Source organism: Lemur catta, chromosome 9, assembly GCF_020740605.2.
Source record: "Lemur catta isolate mLemCat1 chromosome 9, mLemCat1.pri, whole genome shotgun sequence".
In the NCBI taxonomy this organism is placed as follows: domain Eukaryota; kingdom Metazoa; phylum Chordata; class Mammalia; order Primates; family Lemuridae; genus Lemur; species Lemur catta.
This window is the reverse complement of record NC_059136.1, coordinates 69,027,550-69,047,045: the sequence shown is the minus strand read 5'-3', so window position 1 is coordinate 69,047,045 and position 19,496 is coordinate 69,027,550. Positions and strand designations below refer to the sequence as shown.

The 19,496-nt window shown below is 38.3% G+C and overlaps 1 protein-coding gene across 1 annotated transcript in view; it reads right to left on the bottom strand.

Moving 5' to 3' along the window:
• Positions 1-2,378: 2,378 nt before the first annotated feature.
• The window catches only part of CNGB3 (cyclic nucleotide gated channel subunit beta 3), a 146,166-nt gene continuing 129,048 nt past the window's right edge, over positions 2,379-19,496 (bottom strand). Inside the window, exons 16-18 of the mRNA XM_045560498.1 lie at positions 5,791-5,937; positions 5,378-5,552; positions 2,379-2,639 (exon numbers count right to left, since the gene is read on the bottom strand). Of these exons, the coding sequence (XP_045416454.1) occupies positions 2,379-2,639; positions 5,378-5,552; positions 5,791-5,937 (583 nt within the window). The remainder of the gene's footprint in view (positions 2,640-5,377; positions 5,553-5,790; positions 5,938-19,496) is intronic.

Genomic DNA, 19,496 nt, shown 5'->3' with positions numbered 1-19,496 from the left:
TTTGCTCTCTCTGCCTGATTGCTCTTACTGGGGCATTAGTCTTCTCCTGCCTCAGATGGGAACCTACACCCTCAGCTCTGCTGGTCCCCCGGCCTTGGGACTCAGACTGGAACTACACCAACAGCTCTCCTGGGTCTCCAGCTTGTAGACTGCAGATCATGGCACTTCTCAGTCTTCATAATCATTTGAGCCAATACCTTATAATAAATCTCTTTATATATAATAAATATCTCTGTATGATATATAATATTAAAATATATAATAAATCTCTTTAATAGGTTTAAACACACATACACACACACACACACACACACACACACATATGTCTTCCATTGGTTTTGTTTCTCTGGAGAACCCTACTGTAATCTCTGATCAGGGAAGTAACATGGTCAAAAGTGGTGTTTTACAGAGATCTGATTTTCCTATGGCAAAGAGACTTGAGAAGGCAGACCAGTGATGAGAGCAGACAGTAAGTGAAAAGTGAATGTTTATTTGGATTGAACAGAAAATGTGTACTGGGTGTTAGCATTGGGATTTAAAAAGAAAGGATAATTAGAAAGATTAACAAAGAAAAAATTTGGTGGCACAATATAAGCAAAAACGAGTTATTCATTATTCTTAGACTTTAGTCTGATAGATTGGAAATAAGAGAATATTGTCTGAAATAGGATAGTTTGAGAGGAGAAATAAGTGCCAGGAGAAGAGCATAAATTGCAATGATTTATATATTAATTTCATTTGAATAAATTACAGGATATAGGGGGAGGCATATTGCTCACAAGTTCAGTCTTTTTATTTTCCTTTTTTTTCCCCATAATTATCAGATTCTTTTCAGGCCCTATTTCCACCTTTTCTTTCTGGATTTTTTACTAGCTCTTTTAATACACAAAATCAGTCTTTCTGCACACAAACTTCCATTTATCAAATAATGCTATTTGGCAATTTGTTCATATTTCCTTAAATTCTGAAAAAAAAAACAAACCAACCAACCTTTTGTAAAGTTTCTCATATTTTTTTGTGACACTCAAGCACCATATTCATAAATGGTGACTCTACTAAATGATACGTTTTGCTATAGTGATTGATTTGTACATGGTTTGCTGAATGCATCTGTGTTGCAGGCTTTTTGGCTAATGTAATTTTTTAAAACCCTCTCAACAAAGTGCTGTTACAATGACCGTCTTCTGGGACTTGGAAATAGCCTTATTATAGAGAACTTGATGTTATACATTAATGGGATTTATTAGAATGGAATTCTATAGGTATTATTACTTCCGACATCAGCCTGGCCTTTTTAGCCTCCTCACAGCATGCAACTTTGGTAATTATGCTAATGCTAGCTGATTTATGAAGACAACTTCCTAAAGTGCACTTAATTAACTTGGAGATTTTGTAAACAGCTGTACATGTAGGTTCCACAAATTGTGGGGATATGTCAATCTGACATGTGTACAGTCTGCCTTCCTAACCTCATCCCTTTTTCACTAAAGCTGAAAACGACGAAAACCTCCAATCTCTGGTACCTTTTGAAGCAAGTGCTTGTGGAAGATTATGACAAATGTCACTTTAGGCTCTATGAAGATGGGGACGATCTGTTCCTCTGGTCTGAGTCTGTTGAGCCAGGTGAGTTAGGTAGATTGTTGCCTTTTAAGTTGGTATACAGAAAAATATTAAAGCTTGTTTCCTTAGCAAAGGGTATAATTTTTCCAGCATGTTGCTGCAATGTGATTTTGCCAGTCAGTTTGCTAGTCCTGCTGAGTAACACTGCTCTTCAGGGGACTGTTCTGAAAATCAGATTTCTCATTCAGAAGGCTCCATGGTCTCTGCTTCCCTTCAGTCCCAGCCCCTGGGTTGATTTGATGTTATAATGACTCATCATCCTCATTTGAATGGACATCACCTGATGTTTGACCTATATTATTAAAATCTCTTACTCCCTATAGATAAGAGGTAAGATTCATAAACCTAGAACATTTGGCCAGGCTTAACAGTGCCATACAAGAAATTACACATGATAAAAATTTAAAAGAAAAGTACAGTGAATCACATCAGAGCCAAGACCAAGCTAATCAAGATGGAAGGAAGGAACATCATCAGGAAAGAACTGAAGGAATAAAAGAATCCTACTCCATACAATTAAAAGAAATAGAAATTGCACAAAGTTAATGACAATGGAGAATAGGGATGGCTTTTAATAATCTTCTTATTACCACTGCATGAAATCACACTTTCAGATAAGTCCTAGACACTAAGCTAGGGATTTGCCTATGATTCTCAAGGGTCCCAGCAAGGTCGGTTTCCCTCATTAATTTAAGCTACAATACTGGGTACAATCTCTTTGGGAACTAGCTAGATTACATCTAAAGATAATCAAACATTTATTGCTTGGCCTTTTCTTTGACTTCGATAGTCAGAACCTCTTCTCCAGCCTCAGCAGAAGGAGCCATGCTGATGATGAGTGATTGACGGGTAGTTCCTCTGGGTAAAACTGCCCTTTTAATCGACAGGGGCTTTTCCTCCATTGTGATAGAACTCGTGGTACATTTGGATCTGTCTGGTGGTTCCTCTGCTGGCTCTCTTCCTTTATCTTCATATTCTTTTCTTTTACCCTCTCCTCCTTCAGTATTTTCCCTTTTTTCCTGGAAGAAGCAGTTACAAAGAATTGGTATTAAAATAATAATTAAATGCATTGGAGTCTTTTGATTAGCATGCAATGGCTCAGATCGCCACCAGGACAAAGACTGTCCAAATTAAGTGAATATGGGAATCATGTCTGCCTTGCTTCTATCATTTGACTAAGCTTTCTGGTGTGCTGGAGAATGCAGCTGTTACATTTGAGCTACAGTATTAGTCCAAATTGCATTTTTTTTGTCCTGGCCAAGGAATTCTCTTCCTGTTGGTCTTCATACTCTCTGGATTATCAGACTCAGTGCTCAGGGCTTTTTAAAATATTTACTTATTTGTTTTATGGAGGTAAATTTTTAAATATTTATTTTTAATAAAAATGTATTAACCAAATACTGTATAAAAGTACTACAGAGAGTATGGTTTTCTTCCCTACATAAGCTCATGGGAGAATCTCAGGGAGAAACTCATCTCTTTCCTAGTGCAGTTTTCTCCATTTGTCCCACAGGTGCTTGAGCTATGATTTTTGAACCTCTTGTGTTTAGTATTATCTATAGCAATTTCATGAGGCACAGTGGCTCCCGCCTGTAGTCCCAGCTACTCAGGAGGCTGACGGAGGATGATCACTTGATCCCAGGAGTTTGAGGCCAGCCTGGGCAACATAGCAAGACCTCATCTCAAAAAAATTAATCAATAAAATAAATGTAAGAAATTTCACAGTAAAAAACACACTATGCTCTTTACTGGTAATGCTTGGGATGAATTTGAGAGAGGCTTGGCTGAGATATGAATGTGCAGAGAGAACGCTGAGACTCTAACTTAACATATTTACTTATATATTTCTTTACCTTCATACATCTTTTATGAAAATTACTATTTCTATGCTAATGTAAATGAGGCATTTGGTTTTCACTGTATCCTTGATTTTCACCACAGTGTTGTGTGTTTGGAAAAGGAAGAGGAAAGTTTTTAATCTCTCGACTGTGACTGACTTTATAATGTTTGCTTTACTCATCTCCTCAAAGGTGCACAGCTACCCATTTCTTACAGTTTTAGAGGTAGCGTAGTGACTAGATACAGAAAAACCTGAATTCTGTTCTGTCTGTTTCTTGGTATCTGTCCTCATAGACTTACGAGAATTAAAGAAATCTGGAAACCAGAAAAGGAGAGAAAAACAATAACATTTGAGTTTCTTTACGTTGCTAGAAATTGGAAGACAGCTTGATGTATAGGCCTGTAAGTCTGAACACCTGAGTAATAGTTTTTTGTTCTGTAACTAAGTGTGATCTGATCCAAATTCCTTGATCTCGGTCTCAGTTTCTTCATCTCAAACATGAAGGGCTTGGATGAAATTTATAAGGTTATTTCTGCAATATATATTGACTGAATATTTGTGAAAATATTTACTAGCTTGTTGGTAAAATGAGTTATATATTTTTATGTATATATATATGTCTGTACATGTACAGTTGATGCTCATTACTTATGGAAGTTTTGTGCTATAAAGTTGGTATAAACTCTGAATTAGTGAATACTGAACCATTGCTCCTAGGGGAAATACAGGGCTAGGTTCCTATAAGCCTTGAGACCACAACATTTTTGTCAACTGGTCAATACATAACTTTGTTTCATTGACCAAAGACTCTTAAATAAGGTGTCTTTCTTTTTTTAGAGACATCTTATCTAATTTGATGAATTTATTAATACGATGAATTATTGATGCATCACATTAAACTCATGGACAATAGCACTATAATTAATGGCTGAATAAAGCTAATCTAACACACATATTTTCTCTGTAAGTCACATTCAACATTTTGCACATAAAAACACTGGACAGTACTTCAGTACTATGCTTGGGGGCCATTTTAAATAGCAAAATCACTAAAAAAAAAAAAGTCACAAAAGTGTGAAATCCATTGTTAGGTTTGTTCCAGGTGGGAACCCGAAAAGTATGTATAGGACAGAATTTGGTTAATGGAAAACTTAGGTTTGTAAAACAATAGCAACAGGAGTCCGGAGAGTCCCTGGAGGTTGTAAATCCTTCCTCTCTGATAAGGAGGAAGCTATCCTCCTCCTCTATCTCTGCAGGTGTGCTCATTCCCCCAGAAAATCCCTCTATAAAACCCAAGGCTTTCTTCTCCCTCATGGTGGATGCCTTTTTTGGCTTCCACCCATCTCCACCCAGATGCTGAAATAAAGGGCATTTTGCTACACCTGAGGCTTCGTGTGTCTCCCTCTCAGCTCTGGACCTAACACCCATGGCACCAAACAGACTGCAAAAGTGTCACTTGTTTATAGTATGAGAGCTGAAACAAGAAAGTAGAGCATCTCCTTGTTCAACCTTAGCTGGGAATATGTGCCTCAGTAACTTAGATTTTTTGCTGTTCTGCACATGCGCTTGTCCCTGAATGACCACAAAGGCACCATAAGTATGGATTTGGAGGTTACAAATAAATTATAGGGAGTAGGTAGATTTTGAAATACAAAATCTATGAATAATGGCAGTTAAATGTATTTATAAATACATATATATTAAAGCCATCTATAATAAATGTGAGGCTTAAATGTGATGCTGCATGGGGATTCAGCTTAAATAATAATAAGTGCTATATATAATGCAGTCATTATTAGCATTAGATCAGTCCTAATTTTCCTAGTGTCTGAAACAGAGTTAGAGTAGGAGCTTGTGTGCATGCAGTTAGTCCAGGGATCTCTCTGTTCCAGCCCTCCATTCCCTCTGCCTTATTACCTGAGCTGTTTGTTCACTCTTCATATTGAGTAGTCTTGCAAGACTTGCTTTTCCTGCACTTCTCAGGAGAGTCTTAAACAATTTGGGGGTCTCCTCTTTTGGCGGGAAGAGAAGGGCAAGTTCTTTCCTTGGAGGAGTTGCCTCTGCGCCCTTAGTCTTCTGCTTTAAAAGCACTCTGGACAGGAGAGAAAAGCTGTTTTAGGTAGCTCTGTGGGAGTTTTGGCAAAATCTACCAGACAAACCATGATTCCTCCTGACCTGTGAGGCTCCACTGGGTACCTGCATTAACAGTTGTTTATTAAGCGCATGTCAAGAAGAAAGCTGATCACAATTATTATACAGTTCCCCTCATCTTAGATGTTACAAGGTAAAATCAACTCTGTCCCTCTCTAATGGAGTTTTAAAGGTTGTACCTGGCTTTCTTCATGAGGACCTTTTCAGAATCTGGATAATGCCTTAGAATTTCTTGGAGAGTCTTTTTGTCCAGAGTTAAAAGATTGGCAAATCCATGGGCCACCACGTTGGCAGTTCGACGGTTTCCTCCTCCTGCTGCGAGAAGGCTGTGAGAGAGAAAAGTGAGTCTTTGCTGTCAGTTTCACTTTTCCTCCACTGAAATCTTTTAAAAAACAAATAGCAACTATTATATAATAACCATTTATACTGATTCAGAGATCGTTTCCTGGAGGTGAGAGTTCAGGTGATTGTGTAGACAGAGTCAAAACGTGGTGGCAATAGAAAGGGCAACAGTTCTCAACATGTTTGGTCGCTAACTCCTGCCTCAAATCAAGGATTTGTGGCTCCCAGAGTCCTGTTGGATTCTTCATCCCAGATTCTGGAAGTGCAGAATCCCTTTGGACTGGGTATCCTCCGTTTGCTCCTTCAGATGCACTTTTCACCGTCCCCATGCTCCTTCACTCCCCAGGAAGCTGACCTCTGTGGGCTTGCCCTCTGACTTCCATTTGGGTTCAGCCATTGGGAAACACCAGCAGGAAATCAGAAAGCAGAAAGGGAGTGGCGTCAGAGCATTTATTTCCACTGTTCTTTCTCTGCCAGGCTTTAGGTTAGCAGTGGCTGCCGTTCTCTACCAAAATCGGCAGCTCCTGACACACTGGTATCTTCTAGGAGTGCAACTCCCACAGCTCTTTCTGGGTTCTGGTAACCATGCCCTCCCCTTGTCCTGCTCAGGCCTTGCTGTGGTAAAATTGTTTTGCTGTTGCTAGATTTGGGGTGCATTGCCATCCCTTGTTGGCTGCTCTTAGACTCTTCCTCACTTCTGTCAGTAATCCTTTCATTAGAGTTTTCTCAATTGCTTCATTTGAGTGTTTCTGTTTCCTGCCTGGGCTCTGACTGACGCAGCTCCCAGCATCAAACCTGAGGGCCAGCTCTCAATGATGCCTTGGTTACCTCAGGAGAATCCCACCTCTTCCACAAAACTCCCAAATCATCTTGTTTCTCATTATCATAAGCTGCTCTATAGTATAGTCATTCACAGACAGCTCCTCACCTGGAATGTTAGTGAACTCTGGGCTCTAGGTCTCTGAGGGACATATAAGAGCATTTTGCATTTGAGAAGTAGCCAACAGATAGTGGAGGAATAAACAAACACAGAAAGGAATAAGATAAGAGAATAAAAATTCTAGCATTTACCAATTATCTGACAAAGAAGGGTTGGTCTGTAAAAACAGAACAAGAAAAAACACATTTCAAATGTCTAAAAAAGACACTACGGGTTCTGCATTGAGAGAATAACACAATAGATTGATCCCCTTGACGTCAATCAGTTAGAAATGGAGAAAGAAGGATTACATTGATTAAAACAGTCTCTAGAGGCAGAAAGGACAGAGAAAATACTTTGACCTTTGGGAACGAGATGTGAGAAGCTCCACAGGCCCGTGCTTGAAGATTGATGTTAGATGGTATGAATATCTCCTATTGTTGGTGTAGAAAAGGGAACATTCCAGTTGGCGGCTAACTGTTAAAAATCTAATGTAGGGTTTCAGCTCTGACAGGTAAAGAGCTTGGAAGTCATTACCTATCCTTACAACAAGAAAAAGCTGAACAAATGAAAAATTAATGTCTTTTCTTGGACACCTCAGAGGACTGAGGTCATGGGGCAAACTACCACCCCCAAATCTGGAGAGACAAATGAATCCATAAAACCACAGCTATTAATAGATCTGTTTACCTAGAGCAGAAGCCCTGGAGCCATAACTGATGGAAACACTTAAGTGGTAATTTTAACAAATTGTTGGAGGCTGAGTGTGAACTAGCATGAGAGTGAGAAACTCTTCCGGGCACAATTATGAGGACACTCAACATTTTTATGGACTTTACCTCCAGGAACCTCATCAGGTTCTTAAGGTAAAGAGCCAAGAGAGATCCTCCCACCCACCCAAAAACACATCTGGCAGGCATAGGGGAAGATTAATCACTGTGAAATATGCCCACAGTATATTTGTTCTCTATACCACAGCCTACTATTTAGGGAAAAATAGTTTATCAGAGCCTTATCCCACAGGAAGGAAGAACATTTTCCCCAAGGCAGCCCCCTCAAGCCTGTCTTATCTAATGGGGATGGGAAGCTAAAAACTCTTGTGAAGGTCACAGCATTGAGACATGTACCCCCCAACTGAAACTTAGTCAATGAAGTATAGATTGTTTCCCCTCCCCTCTACTTCCCCCCCATACCAATAGGGCTTCCATATAATAATAGGGAATTATAGCTGAAATAGCTGCAACACACAGATTCTCTCTGAGCAGCCTCTTTTAGGCGTCCCTAAGCCCAAAGTCAACAGAAGAGACAAAAGCAGGTACCTGGGAGGAACTTGAAGCCTCTGGCACCTACAGCTACAGCAAACATTAAACACAGCCCAACTCCTAGCTAGATTAGCATAAAACTTCACATTAAAGACATATTTTCCTCAATTCTTAATATCTGTTAACATAATTTCTGGCTTTCAACAACAAAATAATTACAAGCACTGTTAAAAGCTAAGTGTTAGGTCCGGAGCAGAAAGAGAGACACATGAAGCCTCATGTGTAGCAAAATGCTATTTATTTTGAGCATCTCAGTGCAGATGGGTGGAGGCTGAAAAGGGCATCCCCCAGAGAAAAGGAGAGAGCCTTTGGTTTTATAGAGGTTCCCCCCCACTTGGGTTTTATAGGTTTTTTTTTTTTTTCCTGGGAGAGTAAACAAATTCTTTTCAAATAACCGGGAGAGATAAGGAAAGTAAGTTCTCCTCTTGCATTCCATTCGTTTATCTCCCTAGGGAGCAACTGAGAGGGATAAGCATCATCCTTATCAGGAGGGATAAGGGAAAGTAAGTTTACCTTTTGCATTTCATTCCTGTATCTCTCTAGGGGTTTGGCAAAGGCTGTGTGACTAACAGACTCAAGGAAGGGTAGAGGGGTCGGTTTTATAGGAGGTTTAGATGGAAGTTTGGGGAGGGTGAATTCTTTAAGCCTAACAGTAAGAAAAAAAACAGTCTGAAGAGACATGGAAAACATCAGAAATAGACTGAAATATGACACAGATGTTGGAATTATTAGACAGGAAATTTTTAAAAATTAGGATAAATATGTTAAGGAATTTAATTAAAAAGGTAGACATCATGCAAAAACAGATGGGTAATGTAAATAGAGAGATGGAAATTCTAAGAAAGACTCAAAAGGCAATGCTAGAAATCAAAAACACTATAATAGAAATGAAAAATGCTTTTGATGGGCTCATCAGTAGACTGAACATGGCCCAGGAAAGAATCAGTGAGCTTGAAGATAAGGCAATAGAAACTTGCCAGACTGAAATGCAGAGGAATAAACAAAACTGAAATGCAGAGGAATAAACAAAACTGAACATAAAGAACTATGGGATAATTTTGAGTGTTGTAACACACAAGTAGCTGGATACTAGAAAGCAAAAGAAGAGAGAACAGAAGACCTGCTTGAAGTAAGAATGGCTTAGGACTTTCCAAGATTAATATCAGACATCAAACCACAGATCCAGGAACACTGGAGAACATCAAGCACAATAAATACCCAAAAACCCTGACTCTTGGGCATATCATAATCAACCTGCAGGACCACCAAAGGCAAAATCTTGAAAGAATCTAAAGGGTGGCGGCGGTGGGGAAACAAACCCCAAGCTACAGAGAAATAAGCATAAGAATTGTAGCAGATTTATCATCAGAAACTATGCAAGCAAGAGAGTAGAATGAAATATTTAAAGTGTTACAAGAAAAACAACCAACCTGCTACTCTATATTCAGTGAAATGGTCTCTCAAAAGTAAAGGAGAATCAAAGACTTTCCCAGCAGATCAGTCCTACAAAAACATGTTAAAAGTTCTATAGGGAGTAGGAAAATGATGTAGATCAGAAACTCAGGTCTACAGAAAGAAAGGAAGAACATTAAAAAAGGAGTAAATGAAGGTAAAATAAAATATTTTTATTTTTTTATTCTTAATTGATCTAAAGATAACTGTTTAAATAATAATTAGCAATTATAGGGTGATTATAGCCTATGGATAAATGAAATGAATGACAGCAATGTCATAAGAGCTGGGAAGGAAGAATTAGAAATATTCAAAGTTACCTGTGCTACATGGGAAGTGGTATAGTGCTATATAAAGGTAGGTTTAGATTAGTTTAAAAAGCATATTGAAAATTTCAGAGCAACCTTTAAACATTAAAAAATAAGTGTGCTTGTTATGTTAAGTGAGATGAAAAAATGGAATCATATAAAATGTTCAATTAAAGCCAGAAAAGGAAGAAAAAGGGGGGAAAGAACTTAAGACAGAAAGTATGTATTTGGAATCCATGTTAATGCATGCTTATTTTGCTTGATGATTTCACACTCCATTTTTTTTTTTTTTTGCTCCATGGCAAAAAAACCACTATCTTTAGTCCTTTCCTAAGGTTGTCTCTTAAAGCAAGCTCTGCCTTTTCCAGAGAAAAGAGAAATGCTAGGTGTGGTGTAATCCCAGCACTTTGGAAGGCCAAAGCAAGAGGATCACTTTTGGCCCGGAGTTCAAGGTCAGAGAAGACAAGAGAGATGAATTTTACCCCATCTATCTAGGTCTCATTCTGTCTATCTATTTGTCTATCTATCTATCATCACAATCACCTCTTCACTCACTCATCTACCCAACTTCCTGTCTACCTTCCTCCCTATCTTTCTGTAAAATGGATGTTAATATTTGAAGGACAATGATTGGATGTGTCTATTTCATTCACATTCCTGTAGCCGTAGACACAGGGTAATCAAGTAGTTAGGCTGGGCTGGGTGACATTGGAGAGGTTAATTTGAACCTGAGAGTGTCTGTGTCTATATGTCAGACTATGAGAACAGAACAGAAATAACATACTTAAATGTCAGGTTATTTTGAGATTTCTCAAGTTTTAATTAAACTTGCCTACAGGTTACACGTTTGGAGTGCTTGATGAGTTTTTGAACGGAAGAAATAGTCTGTCTGCCAGATGGATTTTGCCCAAACTCTCTCAGCAGCATTTAAAATAGCATCCTTTTTTTCCTCTTGTCCACAAAATGCTTCTCCAGCACTCCACCAATGGAAAGTTTCACTCAGTAAATAGCTTAGTAAGGTTCCTAAATATTCCCAGCTCCACAAAGAGTTTCTGAAAGAGCCCGTGCCGGAGGACGAATAGCTGAGGTTAATATTAAGTGTCCCCAGGTAAAAATAGAGTCAACAGAGCAATGGCCCAGGAAACAAAGGAATTGGTTCTGATCCTAGAGCCACTTCTATTTGCTGTGACCTTAGACACATACTTAAGGACATTTTTGATTTTCACTCCAATCATGTAAGTATTTATTGTCTACCATGTATTCAGCACAGTGAAGTGAAGTAGGGAAAAAGGAGAATTATTAAAGCATGGTATGGTTTTGTGAAAAGAACACAGGCTTTGGAACCAGATAATTCTACCATTTATTAAGTGTATTTCTGAGCAAGTTACTAATCTCTGCTGCAGGAAACAAGGTCATATTTAGGTAGGTACTCCTACCATAGACATCCGATTATCTTTAAGAAGAAACACCTGTCTGTAGGCTCCTGATTGATATTTAATTATGAAGAAGGTGCTATTAGGTAAAATTTATGGCTGAGCAATTTTAAACCCTAATTTGTGGTATGTAAGTGGGCACTAAGCTACTTGCTTGGTACTAGTGTGCCAAAGTCGAGTGAGTGAACAAAAGCAGTTGTGAGAATGTCACAGAGAGATTCAAAGACTGTGGGAGAACTTGTATGTGCAAAAGTTGGTAAATGTCAGGAACAGATAGCAACAGGGAGTTTTCTTATATACATAAACACACATATATAGTCATACACATACATAAATAACATATATAACATTCATATATGTGTGTGTGTGTGTATGTATATATATATATATATATATATATATATATTTTTTTTTTTTTTTCTTTCAGAGAGAGAATATTGAGATAGTCTCTGGTCAGTCATTCATTCCAAGCTTTGTCCAGGCCTGCCACGTGTGGCATTATAAATTGTGTGTTGCATACACAGACTATAATGTGATTGGAATTGTGCAGTGCACAACCTGCGTAGCCCTTTTTAGCAGAGCTACAGTATCTGGAAAGCACTCACATGGGAAAGTAGAGTACAAAAGAGCATGATTTGAATGTAGCAGCAAAAGAAAAACAAGAATGGAGACATAACATGGGATTCATATAAAAATGCAAACTTCATCACAAGAGGGCTTCAAGTTTGGCTTTAAGACTTTTATACCATAAAAATGGATCAATTTTAGGTTTTAAGACAGGCAGACATATCTTCTGGGGGGCTTAGTAAAGAGGCCACTCTGTAAAGTGTTGGAAAACTGCATATTCTCACAATAGACACAACAATAAATTTGCTAGGATCATTTATAATAGAGTCCTCAGTAAGGGCTGTGAATCACTTCCAAGTATAGTTCAGTAAGAGTAATTCTATGGATGGTCGGTATCATGCATTCCAAATATCCAGCTCTCTCTCTGTTGCTCTGACATGACCCCTGGTACCTTTCAGAATAGTTAGAGAAACAAATAATCCTTCTGAAATATTGCCTTTCTCAGGTGGGCTTTGATAAGTAGTTGTTTAGATGAGTTTGAGATTGTACAGATGATTGTGCTTTGAAGGTCAGTCATTCAGGGGAAGATAAAGAATTCGCTGTACAAATTGAAACGAAAAGGAAAAAATAAATTAGAGATAAATTAGGGGTGTGTAGAAATAGTATACTCCATAATGGGCTAGATACTATGCCAAGTTCTGGGGTTATAAAGATGATTAACGTCTTCCCTCAAGCATCTTGTAATCGAAGAGTGGGGTAAATGTGCATACAGATAGTCAGACTGGAAAATGTTAATAATAATATTAGTAATAGTAACATTAATAGATAATATTGAGTGCTTACTATGAGCTATTTTCCTGTTCTTTTTTATACATTAATACATATAATGCTTTCAATCTTATGAGATAGTTATGTTTTATTGTTACTTCATTTTGACTGATGAAGAATTGAAGTCTCAGCTGAGTAACTTGTCCATAGTTACATAGCTCATAAGTTGTGACAATGAGATGCAAACCTAGTCAGGCAGCCTTCTTAAACAGATAAGCACAATTTAGAATGATTAATGCTTTGATAATTTTAAGAAATGAGAATGTTTCCTAAAATGAAGAAGTTTCTAGTCTGAACACATTTTCTCATGTAGAATGATTTCCTAGAATAGAAATACAACTAACTCTAAACGCTGTCAATGGAAAGAGCATTGCTTCCAATGCTGGGTGAGAGATTAAAACTTCAAATATTTGTTCTCATTAAGCAAATTTCCAACTGGGTTGTATCTGGGGAACATCAGTTGGATCACCTGTGCAGACTTTTTCTGTGCTATTCTTCTATTTTTGTCAAAGTTATTGGAAAACACTTTGTTCCTTGACAGTTTTACAACTCAACTAAAAATAAATTCTAACAAAACTTTTGTGGGTGAGCAAATATCAGAGGATGTTCTAGGGTCACCTTTGTCTGGGCTTCTTGCTCTTTGCAGATGCTTTGATATTCATAAAACTACTGAATGGCAAACACATATTAGCCTAGATTCTTTTTTTCTGTAAGATATTTTGAGGAATGTCTGTACACATGGATTTTTAACAAAGTTAGAGAGTTTAGCTATCACAGACATAAAATATCTAGCCCCCTTTTCTTCCAGCAGGTCTTGATTTCAGAGTCGAATTGGCCTTAGAGAAGGGGATGAACACTGAAGGGTCTGGGTAAAGATTCTAAGGAAGGAGAGAGGAGAAAAAGAATAATATTGAATCTTTATTCTATGCCCTGTTTATTTATCACCCTTCAAGTGCCAGGAGAATATTTAATGATGATACTTCGGCTGGAAAATACTATATCAAACAAGCTAATACACTAGCCTAACCAAGTGTTTCTTTGGCGTCAAAAACAGCTAACAATGTCATATATTTGTGCAAAGTTTATAGTTCTAAATGTGTTTTTTTTTAAAAAAAAAACAAAATCCTTCTATTTTCTTACTAAATGACCACATCAATTTGGTGAGGTAGGTTCTTATCTATGCTTATAGACACGGAAACTGACGTCCAGAATCAGTTAAGTGAATTGTTCAAGAACAAATACTTAAGAATTTCATCATTGAAATGAAAATCCAAAATGAGAGCTGACTTCAAGTCCAGGTGTATTTTCCTTATACCATAACCCTAGTTGATGCCAGTGAAATCATTGCTATTGTTTTAATGATTCACATTTGCCAATGGACATTAGAAAAAATAAGAGAGGAAGCCAACCAGGCTGGTGTGATAACTATGTCAAGGTCTGACTCTCAGAATCTTCACTTCCTCTCTGTTGTTCCAAATAGTGGTGAAGAGCCTTGATTTAGCACTGGATAAAGTTGCTTTAGGAGAGGTCCTGAGAATATTTGAATAAATGCTTAAACAATGATATTGATAGTGTATTTGTTTTAGGAATATTGAGGTAAATGCTTTTTGCCCTAAGCAAAAAGGTGCTACACAAAGACCGTATTCAAAGGGATGTAGTGAAAATGTAAATATATATTCTTTTTTTTTTTGAGACAGAGTCACACTCTGTTGCCCGGGCTAGAGTGCCATGGCATCAACCTAGCTCACAGCAACCTCAAACTCCTGGGCCCAAGCAATCCTTCTGCCTCCGCCTCCCGAGTAGCTGGGACTACAGGCATGCACCAGCATGCCTCGCTAATTTTTTCTATATATTTTTAGTTGTCCACCTAATTTCTTTCTATTTTTAGTAGAGACAGGGTCTCGCTCTTGCTCAGGCTGGTATCAAACTCCTGACCTCGAGCAATCCTCCTGCCTCGGCCTCCCAGAGTGCTAGGATTACAGGCATAAATATATATTCTTAACACAGGTAATGTTCACAGGTTTGAAATAGGAAAAAAAAATGGCATAGAAATAAAGAATTTTCTCCCTCAGAATTAATCAAGTCTTCTAAGTCTTCTTATCCCTGCTCATACTTCTAATCTTCTCTTGCATCTATAATACTATTTCTGCCTTTTAAGAAAAGAAAAAAAATGAGAGAAAGGAATAACAGAGTTATTGTGATAAGAAGTAAGAATAAGAAATGAAAATAGTCCAAAGCCCTAGAAGTCTCCCTTGGCACCTGTATTTAAAAAACTGAGTGTTCAGGAGAAATAGGCAAAAATGGTTTGAAGGGAAAAAAAGAGATTTAAAATTATTTTTCAAAATATTTGGCCTTCACATGCAGAAGAACAGAACAGGATCTGTATCTCTTACCACTCACCAAAATTAATTCAAGATGTGTAAAGGACTTAAATGTAAGGCATGAAAACATAAGAATTCTAAAAGAGAACATTGGAAAAACTCTTCTGGATATTGGCCTAGGCAAAGAATTTATGAAGAAGACCCCAATGGCAGTCACAGCAACAAAAGTAAATAAATTGGACTTAATTAAATTTAAAAAGCTTCTGCACAGCCAAGGAAATAATTAACAGAGCAGACAGACAATCTATAGAATGAGAGAAGATATTCACAAGCTATATATCCGATAAAGGACTAATAACGAGAATCTACAAAGAACTTGAGCAAATCAGCAAGGAAAAAAAATCAAACAACCCCATTAAAAAGTGGACAAAGGACATGAACAGAAGCTTTTCTAAAGAAGATAGACAAATGGCAAATAAACATATGAAAAAATGCTCAATGACACGTATCAGGGAAATGCAAATCAAAATCACAATGAAATATCACCTTACTCCTGTTAGAATGTATTTTCTTAAAAATTCCAGAAACAATAAATGTTGGTGTGGATGCTGAGAGAAAGGAACACTTACACATTGTTGATAGGACTGCAAACTAGTACAACCTCTATGGAAAATAGTACGGAGATTCCTTCAAGAACTAAAAGTTGACTTACCATTTGATCCAGCAATCCCACTACTGGGTATTTACCCAAAGGAAAAGAAATCATTTTATCAAAAAGGCAACTGTACTTGAATGTTTATTGCAGCACAAATAAACCCAAATGCCCATCAATTTATGAATGGATTAACAAAATGTGGCAAATGTATACCATGGAGTACTACTCAGCCATCAAGAAGGATGACTTAATGCCTTTTGCAACAATTTGGATGGAACTGGAAACCATTATCCTAAATGAAGTATCTAGAGAATGTAAAAACAAACACCACATATATGCACTATTAAATTGGAACTAACTGATGAGCACACGTGTATAGAGGGAAGCAAAACTCAACAGAAAACAAGCAGAGGGGAGACGGAAGAGGGTGGACAGGTTGGGTGGAGACCTACCTAACAGGTACAATGAACACCATCTGGTTGAAGGGCACACTTACAACCATGACTGAAGCATTATAAAAGTGATTCATGTAACCAAAAGATTTGTACCCCCATAATACTTGAAAATAATAAAAAAATTCGGCCTTTTCACAATGATATGAAGTAAAAATCAAAAAGAAATCCTCAGAATGGGTGATTTGACCAATATAACTGTTGAAAAGACAGAACTTAAATGTTTTGAATGAAAACCAGACTATCTAAAACATAAGAATATATCAATACCTAAATTCTACTTAATAAATTGTTATATATGATGAAAAAAGGATGATGAACAAAGAAAGAAATGCAGAAGGTAAATGATTACATGTATGAAAATAAATAGGAAATTAATTCATTTAGCAAATACTTATTGAGGATCTATTATTTTCCAGGCACTATTTAGAGAAATGCAAATTAAAACAACCTATTAAAATACAAAGCCAGTGAGAATAATAAAGTAATATCAGTAATGCTGAGGAAAAAATAGCTATACAGTGCTGTTTATATTGTAAATTGGTTTAATTTTTTCTGGAAAATAATCTGCCCATATATTATAAGAGTCATAGAAATGCTTCCACCTTTTGAGCTACTTATTCCAATTTTGGGAATAAGCCTCAAAGAAATAACTTAAAAGGAAAACAAAGTAATTTTACAAAGATAAATATAACAGTGCTATTCTTAATAATGAAAACTGACAAAAGGGCACAAGCTGAATATGCATATTCATGACAAAAATTAATGTGTATTTCTACATTCACAAAGATAAAAGATAATTACATTTAATTATTTATTCAATAACTATTTATTAGGCATTTATGTGGGCCAGCCACTGCCCCAAGGGCTAGGGATAGAGTGTAGAACAAACCACACATGGTGTCTACCAGGATCCCTGGGAGCCTGTGTAAAGGGTCTTTGTGTAACTCGAAAAATGTGGCTTCTCTGGGCACATACAATCCTGTGCTTGGCTAGAAGAATGCCGCCTTTTGCAAAGTAAAAGGTACCTGTGCATGAAGGAGAGCCCAAAAGCCAGGGCTCATGGCCCAGGAGCGGGCTGGATTCTATCCCTCCCAGCCCTCCCAGCCCCTCCCTGGACGTCCTGATGCAGAACACAGCGGGCACAGCCATATGTGGTGGTTCTGGTGCTTGCAATTTAGGAAGGAGGAGAGGCCAGGCGCAGTGGCTGACGCCTGTAATCCTAGCACTCTGGGAGGCCGAGGCAGGTGGATTGTTTGAGCTCAGGAGTTTGAGACCAGCCTGAGCAAGAGCGAGACCCCTGTCTCTACTAAAAATAGAAAGAAATTAGCTGGACAACTAAAAATATATAGAAAAAATTAGCCTGGCATGGTGGTACATGCCTGTAGTCCCAGCTACTCGGGAGGCGGAGGCAGAAGGATTGCTTGGGCCCAGGAGTTTGAGGTTGCTGTCAGCTAGGTTGACGCCATGGCACTCCACTCAGGGCAATGGAGTGAAAGTCTGCCTCAAAAAATAAAAAAAAAAAAAAAGGAAGGAGGAGAAACATGGAAGAAATAAATGCACTAATGCATGCAGAGTTACAAAGATAAGTGCTCCAAAAGAAAGGAATATAGTTGGACAAAAGCATATAGACAAGAGACCTCGGAGGTCTCTATCATGTGGAATCCAAGACAGGAGACCTCGGAGGTCTCTATCATGCGGAATCCAAGAAGGCCTAAAAGAAGCTGCGATCTAGGTACAGGGTTGGAGAAAGCATCTAGGCAGAGGTAACAAACAACACGTGCAAAAAAATCCTTGTGGCTGGATGGAGTGTGGCACATTCAAGGAACTGAGAGAGAGCAGGATGTTTGGATTAAAGAGAGCAAGGGGATTTGGGTGCAACCTGAAGTAGAGAGGTAGGCAGGGGCTAGATTCTGCAGGATCTTGTAGGTCAGGAAAAGAACTTTACTTTTAGAAATAAGAACAACATGAAAGAATTGAATAGTTTTAAGCAGGAGGGCAGTAACATGATCAGGTCTGTGTTTCTAAAAGATCCCTCTGGCTGCAGAGTGGAGTGTGGATTGTGGAGGATGTGGTTATTTGGAGTGGGCAACTTGCAGTAGACCACTGCAGTTGTTCAGTGAGAGATGGAGGTGGCTGGACCGAAGTGGTGGCCGTGGAGAAGGTAAGATACAAATGATTTGAGACATACTTAGGAGGTGAGATCAACAGGTCTTGTATGTAGACTGGACATGTAGGGTAAGGTAGAGGGAGGTGTCAAACATGCCTTTTTTATCCCCGGTAAAATTTCAAAAGTTAACAATTTAAAGAGTTTTTTATTGTATTAGTTTCCTAGTCTGGTATTGTTCCTGCTGTAACAAATGATCACAAAACAAATGGGCTACAACCACAGATATTTATTCTCTCACAGTTCTGGATGCCAAAAGTCCAAAACCAAAATGTCAGCAGGGCTGTGCTTCCTCTAAAGACTCTAGTGAAAAATCCTTCCTTGCCTCTTCTAGCTTCTGGTGGCACCACACATTCCATGGCTGTGACTGTATTACTGCAATGTCTGCCTCAGTCTGCACATGGCCTTCTCCTCTTTTCCTCCCTGTATTTTTTTTTTTTTTGAGACAGAGTCTCACTTTGTTGCCCAGGCTAGAGTGAGTGCCGTGGCGTCAGCCTAGCTCACAGCAACCTCAAACTCCTGGGCTTAAGCGATCCTACTGCCTCAGCCTCCTGAGTAGCTGGGACTACAGGCATGCGCCACCATGCCCGGCTAATTTTTTCTATATATATTTTTAGTTGGCCAGATAATTTTTATTTCTGTTTTTAGTAGAGATGGGGTCTTGCTCAGGCTGGTCTCCAACTCCTGACCTCGAGCGATCCACCCGCCTCGGCCTCGCAGAGTGCTAGGATTACAGACGTGAGCCACCGGGCCCGGCCTCCTCCCTGTATTTTATAAGGACACTTGTCATCAGATTTGAGGCCCATTCAGATAATCCAGGATGATCTCATGTTGAGATCCTTAACTTAATTGCATCTGCAAAGACCCTTTTTCCAAATAAGGTCACATTTACAGGTTCCTAAGGTTTGTCTCACTTGTTTGTAAGACCTGGGAGGGAAGTGACTGTTTCTTGCTCACCTCTGTACCCTCAGGGCCAGAACTGTGCCTGGCAAAGGAATACACAGTCTTCTTTAAGGCACTTCACATTATGTTGTCAGAGGTCCCCAATATAATTTTCTTTTCTCTCAAATCCTAATAAACTATTTAATTAATGAAAAATTGCTGATAGCTGCTGCAAAT